The sequence below is a fragment of the Theobroma cacao genome, chromosome 5 (assembly GCF_053813885.1).
Source record: "Theobroma cacao isolate CCN51 chromosome 5, ASM5381388v1, whole genome shotgun sequence".
Classification (NCBI taxonomy): domain Eukaryota; kingdom Viridiplantae; phylum Streptophyta; class Magnoliopsida; order Malvales; family Malvaceae; genus Theobroma; species Theobroma cacao.
In genome coordinates, this window is record NC_142643.1 from 29,999,060 (window position 1) to 30,017,500 (window position 18,441).

Genomic DNA, 18,441 nt, shown 5'->3' on the forward strand with positions numbered 1-18,441 from the left:
AATTTAATTGCAATATGTGTCATGGATTATGGCTAAGTGGTGAGCCATTGGATACGGGTAAAGGACTGTACTCGTGGACTGAAAATATGAGTATTTCTACTCCTAATACTGTGAGTAAACTTATTATCGTCTTAATTATCTAGAGTAGTTTTATACAATTATGTGATTTTATAAAAAATGGGTTTAAATGGTAAATTGCTATATTTTAGGAGAAATTGTGATTTTATAAAATGATTTTATAAATTTTTTGAAAAATTGAATATTGGTTTTGAAAATAGAGTAATTGAAGACTGCTTGCTTGTGTTATAAATTGTGTTTTAAATTATATGGCTTATAACAATATGTGAGCATGAATGGCAAAGTCGGTATTTTTATCAAAATTATATATACTATGTATTCAGCCTTGAGAGGCTAGATTGCGATAAATTACCATGTCATGCAGATAAGGATTTTATAAATCAGGTGGTAGATAAAATAAAGATTAGCTACTGTAGTGGCGGGGTTTCGTGGACCAGTCTATTAAAGGGGCACGGTAAACTCTTTTATATTTTCACCTGGGTAATAGAGGCATGTAGGGTATCTCCTGAGGTGGGCTTTTTGAGTGCACTTCACGTTAACCACCACGTGAAGTGAGACTCAGTCAACTCCAAGGAACGACTGTTTTTTTTTAAATAAAAACAAGTTTTATGATTATATAAAATTTTCACAGCCTTGGTGGACTCGGTTGGATACCCTTGGTCTAGGTGTCCCCGAGTACAGGATTTGGCATGAGCCAAGTTTTGAGAAATTCATGAGCCATATTGATTATTTGGTTGAAATGAATATTCGTGTTGTGAAAAATTTACTGAAATGAATTATTTTTAATTGTTTCCCTTTGCTCGCCTTTAGATAGTTTAGATGGTGTCTGTTTACTCACTGGGATTATGTAATCATAATCTCACCCCTCTTCCTATCCATTTTTCAGGCTCATGACAGTTTGTTGGTAGTTGATTAAGATGAGAATTAACCTTGGAGTTGCATCCTAGAAAGTAAGGGTTTGAAGCCCTACACCTTCTTAGTTAGTTGGGGGTCCACGTGTCACTGTAAAAGAAATTTTATACTTCAGTTATCTGATTTAAAGTATGTATGAACATATTTATCTTTTACACCATGTTTTTGGCGGGTTTCGGTATTTTTGAAGAAAAATGACAAAAATGCCCTTGTGAGCTAGAAAATAATATTTTATTATTTTGATTTGGAAACGACTTATGATTTCTTGAAATGCGAGATTTAATAACTGTCGCTCATCGGGGAGATGCGGAAGCTGATGCTAAGCCTTGCGGGGTTTTGATTGGTATTCGGGGTAATGAGTGCCTATCGAGACGTCGCGGCGGTTGTCAAGAGCCCAATGGGAGTTCCGAGTCGTGACATTCATATTTAGATTGTCTCGATTTTCTACACTCATAACAAAAAATGTGGTTTTTACTTGATTCTCAATTTAATGGCTCTTTTCTTAAGTTTCCTTTTAATGCATTCCTTCTAATTGGTCTTCTACCTTTACCCCTTATTTGTTTCCCAAAAATCTATTGAACGTTCTAATTAGCAAGGCTACTTCCTTATCATCTTTTTCATCATCATTCTCTACACTCTTCTTGTCATTTTCTTGAGTTGCTTTAGGAGATATACTCTTTTGTTTTATCTTTTTCTTTTGTTACTTTTTCTCTCACTCTCATGTTTGAGTGACATCTCATAGGTAAGAAGGGAGCTTACAAGTTTATCTAGTCTAAAAGTGTTCAAGCTTTTAGCTTTCTTCTATAGTTGTTACTTTAGCTCTTCTATCTTTTGGCAAGCTATACAACTTCTTCACTAATTGTGCATTAGGGAAGTGTTTCCCAAGTGCTTTTAATCCCACAACAATATTTGTGAATCTATTGTACATTAGGGTTATTGTCTTTCCATCCTTTGTTCTAAACAATTTATTATCAAGAGTAGGTAATCTTATTTTTGACGTTTTGACTTAAATGGTGCCTTCATGTAAGGTTTCTGATGTGTCTCAAACTTCCTTTTCTTTTTCACACATGGCACTCTATTGAATTCTTCAGATCCTAAGGCACAATATAAGGTATTTATAGCTTTTGTATTAATGTGCATAAGCTTCTTATCTCTGTTATCCCATTCTCTCATAGGTTTAATGACTAACCTTTCATCTACGGACATGAAAACCTTTCAAAATAACGTTCCAAACATTTATATCATTAGCTTGGTTGAACATTAAATAAAAAGGGAATTACCATAGATTGGCCCTCACCTAAGGGAGTGGCTGTAGGATGCATTGCCATGGCCTTTGAGCTTCAAATGGATCTCCACTCAAGGTGTTTAAATCTACAAATTGAGATCAAAGCTTTGATACTAATAGTTAGGATGTTAGCTCAAAAGATAAACCTTAAGAGAGAGGGTGAATTGAGTATTTTAAAAAATCTTTGTAGAGCCTTTGAGGAAAAATTAATCTTAAGCAAGATAAGGATGAAAACCTCTTTGAAGCTTAAGAATGAAGAGTTTCTTAAACCTTTTTGCAAGTGGTTGAAAAATGATTTTAGGAAGTCAAAGAAAATGAAAAAAAAAATTCAACAAACAAGTAAAAGACATAAGATTTATAGAGGTTTGGCCTTGATGATTACATCTTCTCCTTTGGCTCACCAAGGAATTTGAAATCCAATATAAAAATTATTTTTCAAAAGCTCAAGCATAACCTTTACAATGTACTACTTTTTTTGGGTCAAGCACAACCTTTCAATACAATGCCTTTTATGGATCAAGCACAATCATTCAATACATTGTCTTTTATGGATCAAGCACAACATATCTACCTTTTACTTAGATTAAGGTATAACCTGTCACAACAACTTTACCTTTCTAAGTAAAGGTATAACCTTCACAAAGGATTACAAGATAATGAAGATGAAAGCTTAAATGCCTTTAGATAGGCTAAATGAAGCTGTAAAAACAAAAAGAAAAGGAAGGCTTAGCAAGAAAATATAAGAACTCAAGCCTTAAGAAACCAAAGATAATGAACACTTGATATGAAGAGTGATTTCTAAGGAATTTGGTGTTGAGGCTTTCACTCTTGCTTAGGAATTCTTCTCTTGGTGTTCTCTTTCTTCCAAAGTGTGTTTTAGACTTTTATTTATATGTATGTGCCTTATCATAGTCGTTTAAAGACATGAGTTCAAAAATATGGCTGTTATTCATGTCCTTTTCTGACTTGTCTGATATAAGGTATTGATACCTACGACATTGGTCTCAATATTTTAATTACCAATTTTAATTAAGGTCTTGATACTTCTGCTGCATCTTGGCAATTTCAAGAATGAATCATGTCTCGATACTTTTGTCCGCTGGTCTTGATACATAATAGCTTGCTCTTTGGAAAACCATGTTTGGAGATGATGTCTCGATACTTGGCAAGCAAGTACTTTAGCACTTGCTCTCTAAAATTTGAAGTTCAAAGAATGAGGTCTCGATACTTTATCAAAAATTCTCAATACTTTGGAACTTGCTCTCTGGAATTTGAAGTCTGGAGATGAAGTCTCGATACATTGAAACTTGGGTCTTGATACTTTTGGACTTGTTCTCTAGAATTTGGCATCTCTTAGCCAATGTCTTGATACTTGAAGTCTAGGTCTCGATACATTGGCATTTGTCTTCTGAAATTTGATCTTTCATGAGTGAAGTCTCGATACCTACCAAAGATGTCTTGATACTTCTTCTTCCTTAGGTTGTTTTTGAGGCATATTGATCTTGAGGTCTTAATACACACTTAATATGTTCCGATACCTTACCCATTTTAAGCTTATTCAAAGGCATTTTGAGCTTCAAACACTTAGTCATTTTTCATGTTAATGATTAAAGGGTTTTGTGAAGTTGTAATAGACTTAATCACTCACATTTTGGTAATTTGATTTTGTCATTTGAAAACAAGGATCAATTGTAAAGCTAACAAACCAAAATATGCAGTCATCACAAAAGTTTTTTTTTTTAAAATCTCTTTTTAGTCAAATAGTGTACCAAAAACTATAAAAATAATATCAATAGACATGATAGCAACAGAAGATCAAATTGAGCCCAAAAAAGGATAATCAGAAAAATGAGAATTAAAAGGAAATAACAATAGCCATCACCAAAGCTACACATCATATGAATGCACAAAGTGAATCAAATTGCTTTAAAACTGGTTGTTAAGAACAAAGTGAAAAAAAAAACTCATTTTTATGAAGAATAAATGACAAAAAAACATAAAAATTGGTTATTGGAAGGGTTAGGATTAGATTCTTACCTGTGGAGAAAGGTCTACCTCAAAAGGCGAAGTATATCTGTCTAGTTGTTCACTTTTTATCAATTTCTACATGTTTAGATGTCGATCATATGAGAGAGAAGTTTAAATATGAAAAAAGGGTTTGTCCTGTTGATTGACTTTTAAGAAGTCCATTTTCTTGTTGAATTTTTCTTCATCCAACCTTTGATTAAGGAGGAGTGGGATAAAGATTAAAGAGAAAGCTGTTAATCAGCTTAACCTGGAGTTCTTTTTGGTTGCTCTTCCTTCGCATTAGATTATTGTCCTTCCATGCTTTCCTTGTCTTTGTCTATCACCAAGAAATCATTTAGAACATCAATTACATAACTTATTTTATAGAGAAAAGGATCAAACTGATTTATAAAGCAAAGAATAAGGAAATAATTAAAGATAGTGAATAATTGAACCCATTAAAAGAATAAACCATTAAATATATAAAATAATGGTGAATTCAATAAAAAAATGTTTGACTTGCCTTACATTGATAACAAATAAAGGATAGCAATCTGTAGCTGAACAATGAATTGCCAAGAATGAAAACAAATGAGAAGTCACAAACCAAACTACAAAGATATCCAAAAGCATAACAATAAAGAAAACATACATAGCAACACTGATTAAATATTGAACTATGATTGGACGAATTGGCTTACATGTTTACATAAATATAAAAAAAAACCATCTAAAGAAAACAAATTGAATGGAACAATAAACAATAAGAAATTTGACCAAAAAGGACCTTTATTCTTCCACTAATTGTTGACCAAGCAAAGTATGTAAACCAAATTACTACAATAACAAGAAAAACAATAACAGAAGCTGTCAATTAAAAATATTTTGAGACTTTACAAAAAAAGCCTTTATCCTTCTAACTATTCCCTTTAACTAAAAAAGTACTTAACAGTAAAATTACAAGAAACAAAATTGATTAAACATTAAAACAAATACAATAACAAGAAAAGACAATAACATATATTGTGATTAAAAGAAATATGAAAACATAAACATAATAAACCTAGAGTGCACAAAATCAAATGGTATACTTTTTTGTGACTTCCTCGAGAGATCAACTTTTCAATATGTCAAACCATGGTTCAACTAAATTGCATTATTCTTTCTGTCAAAAAAGGAAAAAATAGAATGAATTGCATTGCATCAGATAGATTCAATGTTAATGTCATGTCACAAATGGATCTGTAAAAATTACAAATAAACGACAGAATCGATTTACGTCGTATAAATGAAATGTTAAAAAATATTCAAATTAAAATAGAAAATCAAAAAAAGAAAATCACAAAATAAAAAAAAAACAAAGAATTACCAAAAAAATTCGTGAACCTAAACCTAAAAATAAAAGAAATTAACTTGAAAAATCAATGGCATTAACCGCAAAGGAAAAACCCAAAAGCTTAAACAAGAAAAAAATTATATTGTCAATTTTCTTTCAAGATCTAGTAAATCAACCAACAATAGAATATATTTTATGAGAGAAAAGAGTAGAAAAGTCTTTTCTCATCTACATTGATCATGGCAAATTAAAGATCACTGCCAAGAAAAGGAAAAATAAAATAACATGAAAAAAATTAGATACATGAAAATGAAAGTATATATTTATGTAAAATAATGAAATAAAGTTTTAGACCTTAAATGGTATTTGGGCAGCCTAACAAGGCATGACAACCACTTTCTTCACCAATAATAGAGTTGAAGTTGCAATCTCCACGTTTCCTTCAAAAAGGGTACACATTAAGAAGAGATAAGCCATGGACAAATGCACTGGAAGAAAGGAAATAAGACTAGCATAGACTAAACACCAAAGAAAACCAAAAAAAATGCACTGGAAGAAAGGAATTAGGACCTGCACACACCAAACACCCAAGAAAATGAAGAAAAATGCACCACAAGAAATGAAGAAAGAAAATAAATTCAGAAAAGAGAAAACAACCAAAGAAGAAAAGAAAGAAAAGTATTGAGCCTACACTTAAAGAGTTGAAGAGCTGAATAAGTGGTCTGCCTGAATAAGAGTAATCGGGTTCAAGGAAACAGACACAAGGAGAAGACCCCAACGCACCGTTTCAATAATAATGGGGTAGAAAGAAACAAGAAAGAGCCTATACGCAACGTTTCATTAAAGGAAGAAGTAATCAAACAAAAGAGATAAAAGCTACACCATTTTATGTACAGTTTTATTTCAAAAATTAATTAATGTAATGATTAGTTACTTGTACTTTAATAACCAACTTTACCTTTTCAGCTTAATGCTGAATCTTTGTATATAAACCTTGTAAAGTTTTTCCCTATTGAGTAATGAGAATATCCCTATTCTCTCATCATCTTGCGTTGTTTTCCTATCTTTTCTGACATGGTATCAGAGTAGGGAACAAAATCCCTGTAAATGGTACTCTTCAACTAGTGATCGGGAGAGGTTCACAACTAGAATTTCTCATCATTTACTCATCAACATTTTAGTAAGTTTTCTGATAATTATTTTCTTATTTAAAGATCTCATTACCTTTCATCCTAGTCTGTTGATTAGAAATACAATATGTTTGAATCTGGATCAAATGAGTCAAGGTCTCAAAACACAGTCCAAACTAAAACATAACCTTTACAAATCTCACTAACAAGGGACCATCAGTCACCTTATTTCCTTCACCACACAAGATAATCCAAGTTCAGTAGTGGTTAACCTCAAGCTGACCACTAACAACTATGTGGCTTGGAGTCGATCGTTCTTGTTAGCTTTTTTTATTAGAAACAAAGTAGGCTTCATTAATGGAACCATAGCTAAACCAGATATATTAGACCCTTTGTTCTCTCCCTGGACTCGTTGCAATAACCTGATAGTGGCTTGGTTGCTAGATTCAATCTCACCACCTATAGCCTCAACTGTTTTCTATATGGACACGACATCAGAAATATGGGCTACATTGAAACAACACTTTGCACAACTAGATGATACTAGGATATGTAACCTACAGTACACTATTGGGAATATCACACAGGGGACTCGATCAGTTGACACATATTTCATAGAATTGAAGGGAGTTTGGGAAGAGTTAAGAAACTATAAACCTCTAACGCATTGTGAGTGTGGGAATTACAATTCAAACTACTTCAAGAAATACTTTGAACAGTATAAAAAAGACATGGTTTTTAGATTGTTGAATGGCCTAAATGAATCTTTCTCTGTTGTGAGATCCCAGATCATTTTTATGGATCTTATTCCAACTCTTGATAAAATGTATAGCCTTGTCCTGAGGGAAGAAGCATAGAGAAGTATGCTCTTTCAGACACAACCAACTTTTAAAATAACTATAATGTTTACTGCAATAGAAAGAAAGAAGAAAGTGAAGATGGATATAATTTACAATCACTATGGAAAGAAGGGGCATGTGAAAGAAAAGTGTTATAGGCTGATTGGATTCCCAGAGGATTTCAAATTTACGAAAGGGAAGAATAACTTCAGAAAACGGAAAGCAACTGTGAACAATGTTTCTACATTGGTTGACTCATCAGCTACAAAGAATCAACCTGACAATGAAAAAGAGTCTGGAGGGAATGCATCTATGTCTCAAATGTCAATCATTAAGCAGTAAGTTAGTAGACTGATGGAGCTCTTGAGTCAGAATGGTTTAACAAATTTTGATGGTAAGAACAATTCATCAAACACCTTGCAAACAAACCTTTCTTTGATTAATTCAGCTTTTGTAGGTATAATTTCAGGCCATTCATGCTTTAACACTGTTAATAACATGCCTTTCAATTTTAGAAATGTTAATGCTCACATGATAAAATCAAAATTCTGGATTATGGACTGAGGAGCATCAGATCATATTGCTTATTCCCTAGATAGTTTCATTTCTGCTAGACTTGTCAATGATAGTTTTGTTTTACGGCCTAATAACAAAAAAGCTATTGTCATACATGCAGGAGTTGTCAAATTGACATCATTATTAACTTTACATAATGTTCTTTATGTTTCAAGTTTTAGATTTAATTTGCTCTCAGTAGGACAACTCACTAGGATGAAAAATACTTGTGTTTTCTTCACTGACAAGTACTGTATTTTCAGGACACCCCTTCATGAACAGTGACTGGTGTAGCTAGGGCCTCTTTAGGGTTGTATTTCATGGAACCTAAGAAAGATGAACAAGAGTTGTCAGATTATTGCTTTGATAAACTTGTCAAGTTACCTTTCACTTTGTTAGCCAATGCTTGTAATACAGGACATAAAGTTTTCGATTTATGGCATTTCAGACTTGGTCATGCTCCTTTTGAAAGAATAAAAGTTATACATGAACAATGTGCAGATGTTAAATGTTCTAATGAATTACTTTGTTAAATCTATCCTTTGGCTAAGCAGAGAAAGCTACCCTTTCCAATACATGTTCAAAACACAAAAATTCCATTTGAATTGATGCATGTTGATATTTGGGGACCTTATGAAAGTCCAACCTTGTCTGGTCAATGTTATTTTCTATCTATAATTGATGACTATACAAGATTTACCTAGATTTTTTTAATGAAAACTAAATCAGAAACTTCTATGATCATTCCTGCTTTCAATGCCTTTGTTCAAAAACAGTTTAATCTTGCAATTAAATGTCTAAGAACAGATAATGCCAAAGAATTAGGACTGCTAAATTTCTTTGCAAGTAGTGGTAGAGTTCATCAATTGTCATGTGTTGAAGCTCATCAACAAAATGGAATTGTTGAGAGGAGGCATCAACACATTCTGGTAGTTGCAAGAGGCCTAATGCATTAGTCAAATGCACTTGTGCATTTTTGGGGAGATGCTGTCCTAACAGCAGTACACATCATTAATAGGGTACCAAGTAAGATTCTTCATAATATGTCACCATACGAGCTTTTGCATAAAAAATAACCTTCATATGATCATTGAAGAGTATTTGGATGTTTATGTTTTATGTCCACACTAACACAAAATAGAAAGAAACTAGATAAAAGGGTTGTTAAATGCATTTCTTAGGGTATCCAAACAACATGAAGGGTTATAAGGTTTATGATCTTGATGCTAACAAAGTTCTAACATCAAGAGATGTGATTTTTCATGAGCAGGCATTTCCATTTCACATTAAACAGCATGATCAGCAATCACCAGCATTTCATTAAACACCTGCTGTGCATGACATATATTCTGATCATTCCAATTATAACCTTGTTGTTGACCTACCTCAAAACCTTGACCAAGTTTAGTTGCAGCAACCTGAACCTATGTCACCAGAATTAAGTCATACTAATCTAAATACTAGTGATATCTCACCTAATTCATCACCAGTTAACAGTCTACCTACTGTAGACAGCACCAGCCAACCTGAAGAAATACCTGAGCCAATCAATAATGAAAACACTTCAGTACCTGCAAGGAAAAGTTCAAGAATCAGACATACACCAAAGTATTTAGAAGCCTACTATACAGACTTACCGTCATCAAGCAACAATGTCACTTCACATCCAATTGCGAAATACTTGTCAGCACAAAAACTTTCTCCTTCACATAAATCATTTACCACCTCACTATCACATATACAAGAACCTGCTTCCTACCATCAGGCTGTGAATCATTCTCACTGGAGAGAGGCCATGGCTTTTGAATTGCAAGCTTTAGAGGATAATGATACATGGACTGTTGTACCTCTACCTTCAAATAGTCACACAATTGGTTGCAGGTGGGTATACAAGGTTAAACTTAATGCAAATGGTGATGTAGAAAGATTCAAAGCACGCCTTGTTGCTAAAGGATACAATCAAGTAGCAGGGTTTGATTATCAAGAAACATTTAGCCCTATAGCAAAACAATCAATTGTGAGAGTATTCTTTGCAATTGCAACAACATGTAACTGGCATTTATCTCAGTTAGATGTAAATAATGCTTTTCTAAATGGAGACTTAGAAAAAGAAGTATACATGGATTTACTTAAGGGGTATTCTGTCAAAAGGGAGTATACAGCAAATGATAGACTAGTATGCAAGCTGCACAAATCTTTATATGGTCTAAAGCAGGCATCAAGGCAGTGGAATGCAAAATTTTCTACAGCCATCTTAAAGTGTGGTTTTCAACAATCAACTTCAGATCATTCACTGTTTACCGTGAAGACAAGTGATGGAAATTTCATAACATTACTTGTTTATGTAGATGACATCCTGTTAGGGAGTACATCAGTTCAGGAGTTAGACAAAGTCAAGGAATTTCTTAATTCTCTTTTTAAACTCAAGGATTTGGGGACAGTTAAGTATTTCTTGGGTTTGGAAATTGCTAAATCTCCTGAAGGTATATCTATATGTCAAAGAAAGTACACTCTTGATCTTTTAAAAGAAAATGGACTTCTTGGAGTTAAACCAGTGAGTACACCGATTGATTACAATCACAAGCTCTCCAGAATAAAAAATAAAGATTTATAATCAGGCCCTACAAGCTACAGGAAACTAATTGGAAAGTTGATATACTTAACTTTCAGTAGACCAGATATCTATTATGCTATGCAGGTCTTATATCAGTTCATGGATAAACTTGGAAAGGAGCATCTAATTGCAGCTCATAGAATACTGAAACACTTGAAAAGGTCACCAAGGCAAGGAATATTGATGAAGTCAAAATCAACTTTGAAAGTATTAGATATGCTATCAGTGATTGGGCAAGGTGTCTTGACACTAGAATGTCAGTTTTTGGTTTTTGTATCTTCATTGGAGACTCACTAGTAAGCTGGGAATCAAAGAAGTAGTCAGTAGTTGCAAGGAGTTCAGCTGAGGCAGAGTATAGATCAATGGCCTTAGCATGTTGTGAGATGATTTGGATTAAAAATCTTTTGGAGGATTTTGGAATCAAACAGGGAGAAGCAATGAATCTTTATTCAGATAGTCAATCGGTTATACACATCAACAAGAATTCAGTGTTTCACGAGAGGACCAAACATATAAAAATGGATTGCCACTTCATCAAAGAAAAGGTCCTTATTGGTTTAATAAAACCAGGGCACATTTTAACCAGTTTACAAATTGCAGATATTCTGACAAAGGCCTTACAGCCAAATCAGTTTTACAAGCTCCCAAGCAAGATGAACGTTCACAATGTTCACCGTTCCTCTTGAGGGGGAGTATTGAGCCTACACTTAAAGAGTTGAAGAACTGAATAAGTAGTCTATCTGAACAAGAGTAATCGGGTTCAAGGAAACAGACACAAGGAAAAGACCCCAACGTACTGTTTCAATAATAATGGGGTAGGAAGGAACAAGAAAGAGCCTATACGCAATGTTTCATTAAAGGAAGAAGTAATCAGACAAAGGAGATAAAAGCTACATCGTTTTATGTACAGTTTTTATTTCAAAAACTAGTTAATGTAATGATTAGTTAGTTATGCTTTAATAACCAGCTTTACCTTTTCAGCTTAATGCTGAATCTTTGTATATAAACTTTGTAAAGTTTTTTCCTATTGAGTAATGAGAATATCCCTATTCTCTCATCATCCTGCGTCACTTTCCTATCTTTTCTTACAAAATGAAGAGAATAGAGAAAAAAAAAAGATAAGAGAGGGCAAAATACCTAAGAAGAAAAGAAAGCAAAAAAGAGAATAGACAAAGAAAAAAAAACATAGAGGGCGAAATGAAAAAAGAAAAGAAGAAAGAAAGAAAGAAAGAGAAGAGAGGGCAGAAAATCCAATGGGGACAGAAAGAGTAAAAACCAGAAAGAGAAGGAAGGATATGGAAGCATCGGGAAGAAAATATGTAAAGCTATTAGGCAGAGGACATGAAAACCAAAAAGGAGAAGGATATGAAAGCAAGAGAGAAAAAGACCATTTTCATTTTTTGAAAATGCTAAATTAACCTCCTACAAAGAATAAAGTTAAAAAGAAAAATACCAAACATGTCTCAGATCCACGTAGAGCCCTTTAGGGGCTTCCTTGCCTCTTGCCACATGTTGCAACTATAGAGCCCTGTTGGGGCTTCTTTTTATATATGATGACATGGCTTTTAATTGAGCAAACTACTTACTCTTCCATTGGCCATTCCATGTGGCAAGTAATTACGATGGTCTCGGGACAAATTTAGTATGTAGGTATAGATTTTTGATGTATTTTTTACCCTTATTTGAATGGAAAAGAAATAAATGGGATATTTTCAAAAGCTAGACGGGGTCATGGACCTTCTAAAATATTGAAAACCCTAATGAATATATTATTTTATAGAAAAATTATTCAATTTATCATCCATTGTGATTAGAAGATTATCATACATCTTATGGGGACATATTTTTTAAAAAATAATTAATAAATTAACATGATAATGTAACCACTATTAGTGAAATTTAAAAATTTCATCGTTGATGCATAAATTAATAACCTTTATTTCATATTAAATAAATTTAAGCTGGTCCCAAATCAAAATGTTTTTATTCATTTTTTATTCAACTCTAAAACTCCGTTTTTGCATGTCTAACTTTTTAAATTTTTTTTTCAAAAGCATTCAGTGCAACATCTCTATATGTATGTATGCTTCTCTTTATTATTAGCTGAACTCATCTTTCCCACTCAATTCAACTCTTTCCTCTATATACAAACAATAATAGAAGTGGATTTTTTTTAACCTTTTTTTCCTGTTCACCCACCACCTATCAAAAGGTGATCATTTGTTGGTTAGAAAAAGAAATTAAGGGTTAAAAAATTAAACAAATAAAGCTGAAAAAATTGATTTTTGATCAAAATTCATTCTGACTATCTTATTAGCATTGCTTTGAAAATATGAGAAATAGATTTCAAGAAGAGAAAGAGAAATTGAATTCATAAAGAGAAAGATAAATTGGTTCAAAATTGAATGTAGGCTTGATGTGAGGAAAGGATAATTCCAAAAGAGGAAGGCAACTTTATGATTTGAGTAAGGTGCGTAGGATTTTGGATTATTATGTAGTTTTTTTTTTGTTTTTTTGAAGACTAATTTATTTAAGGTATACATTTATGGCTTATTATAAAAAGCAAGTGTCAATTAAATGTTATTATACTTGATTTGTGGTTTGAAAATTATTATTTAAGCTCTCTTGTTGGGTTGTTTGTGTTTGCATGTGGTTCAAGCGGTCCCATTTATTGTCTTTTTTTGGTTGTTTTGTCGATACAGAATGATTTTTGTTGGTTAGACCACTGTGTTTGTGTTGATAAAGTTGATGTGTGCCTTGCAAGCCAATTGACACATTTTGTACGAAACATTGATATTGATTTTATCCATTACAATTACACAATGTTTTCTTTTACCTTTGAGTTTACACATTTTATATGTTAATTACTTATAAGATAAAGTCCACAGCAAATATGCTTTGCACAAAAATTTTGAAATGTATTATAATTATGAAATCTTGGGATATTGGTAAACTTCCTCCAAAAGCTATTGTGCGATTTCGATGTCTATTGAAATCCTGTAACGTTTTACTTAAAAACCCTTTTTTCATCCGAATGCATCTCAATAAATCCAACCGTATGCAACAACTTTGTCTGGACTGTAAGTTTTCTCTTCAATCAATAAGATTGGAAGCATATAAGATTGAGAAAACAATTGTTGACTTCATATGTTTTTGATAATAACAAAATATTCTTTATTCATTACTGCCTAATTTCATTATTTAAGTGTGCACGATATAATTTATTCCCTCTAACAAATTTTTTAATTAAAGGCAAGTCAATAAGCTTGCTAAATTTGAAGATGGGTAAATCAATTAAAGAAAGAAAAAAGAAAGTGATTAATGAAGATAGAAAACTAGTAGCTAATTAACATGACGCCTTAACCAATTATAGCATAACTGGGTGCTAGACAAAAACAAGACAAAAAAGCTTTAATCAGTTAACATTAGGGTTAACTAATTAAGACGATGTTGAAAGTTGAAAACAGAGCCATTGTAAAAACTTAGTGAAAACTATTAATTCCACTGATTTAGTGAAATTAAATTGAAAATCATTGATTAGGAAATCAAAATAGTAAATATAAATCAAAAAGACCGAACCATTATAAATACTTGTATATTGTCTGCTTCTCTCTACCTTTCCATACTTGGTATTTTTAACTCTAATAAGTTTTAAACCTTTTCTCCTCTAGTTGATTAAGAGCTCTACAAGCTCAAAAGGTTTTTTTTTTTTTTTTTTTCACATGCTCAAAAGGATTAACCTCATAATTTTTAATGTTATTCACTTCTCTCCAACATTCCAACAAAAACCAATTAATGATATCAGAACCAAACCCTCATAATTATAACTTTATATCCTGTATAGTGTGAGGAAAAAATCGAAAGATTAATTTCTCTAAAATATCAAGGGTATTTTTGTTCAATCATGATAAAAATTGAATAAAAATAATTAACTTTATATCAAAAGCTATTTTTAAAATAAACTTATGAGAAGGGTTATTTCTCATAATTTTCTTAAAAATTTAAGAGGCTAGCCTGCAATAAAATGCAAAGAAAGGAAGAAAAAAAAATTAATTATTCCAAGATATTACCCTTATGATAGAATTACAGTTATCATCCCTTTTCATCCTGACACATTTTGCTATCCCTACTAGAATAAAATAATACATTATTTTGATGCAAGCATATCGGTAAATGCTAAAATAACTAAACAAGAAATGTAAAATAAGTGTTGATTCATGGAGACAAAGGGCTTCTTGCTTCATTTCTTCTGGGAAACTTTCCAATTACATACCAATTTAGAGAGCAGCAGCAACTGAAAGAAAATTTTGCACACTACGAGTTTAGAGAACTGAAATCAAGTGGGGAAGGCAGGTCCAAGGAAACATCAATCTAGGCCCAGCTTCCAATTTGATAGACGTATAAGAAACACCTGATCACTGAAATTCCTTGCATGCCATCCATTCCAGGTGTAACTATGTGGCATAAGAAATTATGAGCAAGAAAGATACCTAAAATTATGACTAACAAACACCTTCCACAACTGCCAAATAATTTCAGTAGGGCTTTGTGGAGAGAAAAGATGGCGTTCTCCAAGGATATACAAACCACGGAAATGTGGAAGCTTTGTTTGGTCTCTCATAATGCAAATTGACATATACTGCATTCTCTTGATTCCCACCAGCTAAATTCAACTATACCTAATAGCAAAAATTCCTATCAGCCCAAATGTCTCCAACTCAAGTCTTTACCATGCATCAACCACAGTCCCCATCAAATGCACAGTAGCCAATCCACCGCACTCTTTGTTTCCTGCTCAGCTCAATTAAAGTATCTTGCAGGGCCAAAATTTTACAAACATGTAAACAGCTCATCTACCCTTGCCATGTGGTGCTCGATAGTAGGTCCTGTTCCCCATTATTTATCATGCAAGTTGAAAAGTTCAGGCACTCCTATCCATGTAAATAAAGCATGCACCTGAATCTGGTGGGAGAACAAAAGCTAAGGACCAAAAAGAAATCAAGAATCTGATCTGGCGGTTGTAAACGATGAAAGAAGTCCTGCAGCTTGTACAGGTAAAATGTCGCCAAATGTTGACATGGCAGCTGCTGATCTATCCTTGAATATGCCCACTTGCCCATCCGTTAACATAGATCCCAGTTTTAAAGTGCTCTCTCCGAATCTGCTGCCAACCTGGCCAATACAAGGAAAATCACTTTTGAAACCTTAAATATGCATAACAAATAAACAGCAAACCATCACATATGTTGTTCACACAATTGCAGTAAATAATTACAACTTGCAAATACGCCACTTTATAGAATGCTAATTGCTCACATAAGGACCAAATCTTTACCCAATCTCTCATTTCGTGATCAAACCTTTTATTTTGTCCAATTTAAGATCAAACATTTTCGACATTCTTCATATCAGGACAAATTTGTACAGAAATTGGAGCATGTCCTTTAGGCACATTTAAGTCTCTTAAAGCAACACGTGTCAAAAAATAGTGCCTCATGTCCATTGATGCAAATTGCATTTTAAATTAAAAAAAAAAAGAAAATCAGTTAGATTTTCACTTTTCTTGTTTTTATTTTATTTTTTCCTTCTCTTTGTGTAAAAATATTCTTTGAGCTTTGTCAACATGAAGCCAAGAACTAGAAGCAGCCTCCACAAGCATCAGACCATAACCAAAGTTCATGAAAAAATTGACAAGGAATAAAAGGGGAAGTGGATGGTTACTGGTTTTGTCCAAGATCAAGAAACACCAAAAATATACTCAAAAAAAAGGCAGGGATGAATTGAAAATTAGGATTGGAATCGGAGAAAAAATTATATACAATTCATGACAAAATCCATAAGTACCAAACCCATAGCCAAAATTCATCAGTTCCTAAAGAAAATATACAAATATGTAAATCACACAAAAACACAATCTCAAGTAAACCACAATAAAACCATATCCAAAACTCATCAAAAGGGAAAAATAAAAGACAAAAACTCAGTGGGGTGGGTGACTCTGTTAAGGATTTTAAAACTCCAAAAGAAAGAGGGAGACTATGGGTTTCTTAGAGAGAGAAATTGGAGGCTAAGCGGAAAGAGGAGAGTTTTTTTGAAACAGTAAAGGAAGCAGATGAGAGAAAAAGAACAATCTAAGAAGAAGAGAGATAAGAAGAATCAGGGCAGCAGGCTGGCAATCCAAGCTGCAACAATGACAGCAACAACTTGTAACATGATTTTTGGTAGGGAAAGGAAGAAAGCTAATTTTACATTTTTTATTTAGGCTTAATGTTGGTTTTTTGGGCTTAAAATTCACATGTTTATCTTCTGACTTATTATTTGGCCACTTCATGTGATTAAATGGTGCGTGAGAGAAACTTTAATTTTGTTGAAAATTTTCCTAATATCAAAAATGTAAAAACATTATATCCTAAATTGGACAAAATAAATTGATCATGAAATCAGAGATTGGGTAAAGGTGTGATCCTTATTTGAGCATTTAGCACTTAAATAACTATATAACTCAAACCTTATTTAACAAGTTAAATTTCCTCTAATATAGATTAGAAGGGCTCATAGAAGGTTTCCTAAAACCAATTCACAATCAGCCACCCAGCCAAACTACTTATTGAAAAAAATTATTAGATGAAGAGCAGAAACAGCTGAATGAAGATATCCAATAAAGGCCTTGATCATACATCAAAACAAGTGCAGCATTATTGATGAAAACTGCAACAGTTAAAACATTTATAGTCAAATGTTTACCCCAAAAAAAAATATCGATTCTATAATGCGCTCAACCCCGGAAATTGCAGAAAAGTCTCAGCAAGGGGCTGAGACTTGAGATGCATTCCATTACTTTTCTTTCTTCCTTACTTTGAAATATACTCATCATCACAATTCAAGTTTGGGGCCCACCACTGACCAACCAATCCAGTTGAGATTCAATAAGAATACCTCCTTTAGGGAAACTATTAGAAAACAATATTTATGGTCAATCAATTTAAAGTCCATTATCAGAATTCCCATCAGGAAAACCTTCATTTGTCTTCTTTTTCTTCATTGTTGAGAAAATAGATTTAGCAAAAAACAGATAACTTTGTTTAGGGTCGCACGTGATTACCAGTCCGACAAAGTGAGTTGTTCAAATTTACTTCTCGTCGGCATGTACAACAATCCTTTGTTAATTGACAAATCAAAATTTTAGCTAGTTTCTTCCACTTCGGCATTTCCTATTTCCGACAAGGATGTGAGTGGTTAGTCAGCATTAATTGGTAGTTGTTGTCCCTTCAACGTAACTTAATGGGACCACTAAAGCAATTCAAACACTCAACTTTTACACATTACTCCTAACTGCACATTTCATCACATTAGGACAAAATAAACTTGTGTAAGTCTATCTGTCTGTCTTCAATCTATTAGCTAGCTAGATTTCACATTTTCAATAAGATTATGTGGTTTCGTGAGTTCTCCGGATTCAATTTATAGTTTGTTCAGGGTAAATTACATATATATGCCTCATGGTTTCCATGTTTTTGTGAAGAAGACCCTATAATTTTTTTTCCTTGGCACTTAAACAACCTTGGGTTTTATTCCATTACCATAGGGTATTCCAACATTAATTTAAAAATGACAAAAATACCCTAATTTAAAAGGTATTTTTGTTATTTTGTTGCCTGACATTAATTTTATAACATCCTAATGAG

The 18,441-nt window shown here is 32.9% G+C and overlaps 1 protein-coding gene across 1 annotated transcript in view; it reads right to left on the reverse strand.

Moving 5' to 3' along the window:
* Window positions 1-14,809: 14,809 nt before the first annotated feature.
* Window positions 14,810-18,441, reverse strand: part of LOC18598707 (Vps51/Vps67 family (components of vesicular transport) protein) — an 18,441-nt gene continuing 14,809 nt past the window's right edge. Inside the window, exon 6 of the mRNA XM_007028349.3 lies at window positions 14,810-15,928. Within this exon, the coding sequence (XP_007028411.3) occupies window positions 15,755-15,928 (174 nt within the window). The 3' untranslated portion in view covers window positions 14,810-15,754. The remainder of the gene's footprint in view (window positions 15,929-18,441) is intronic.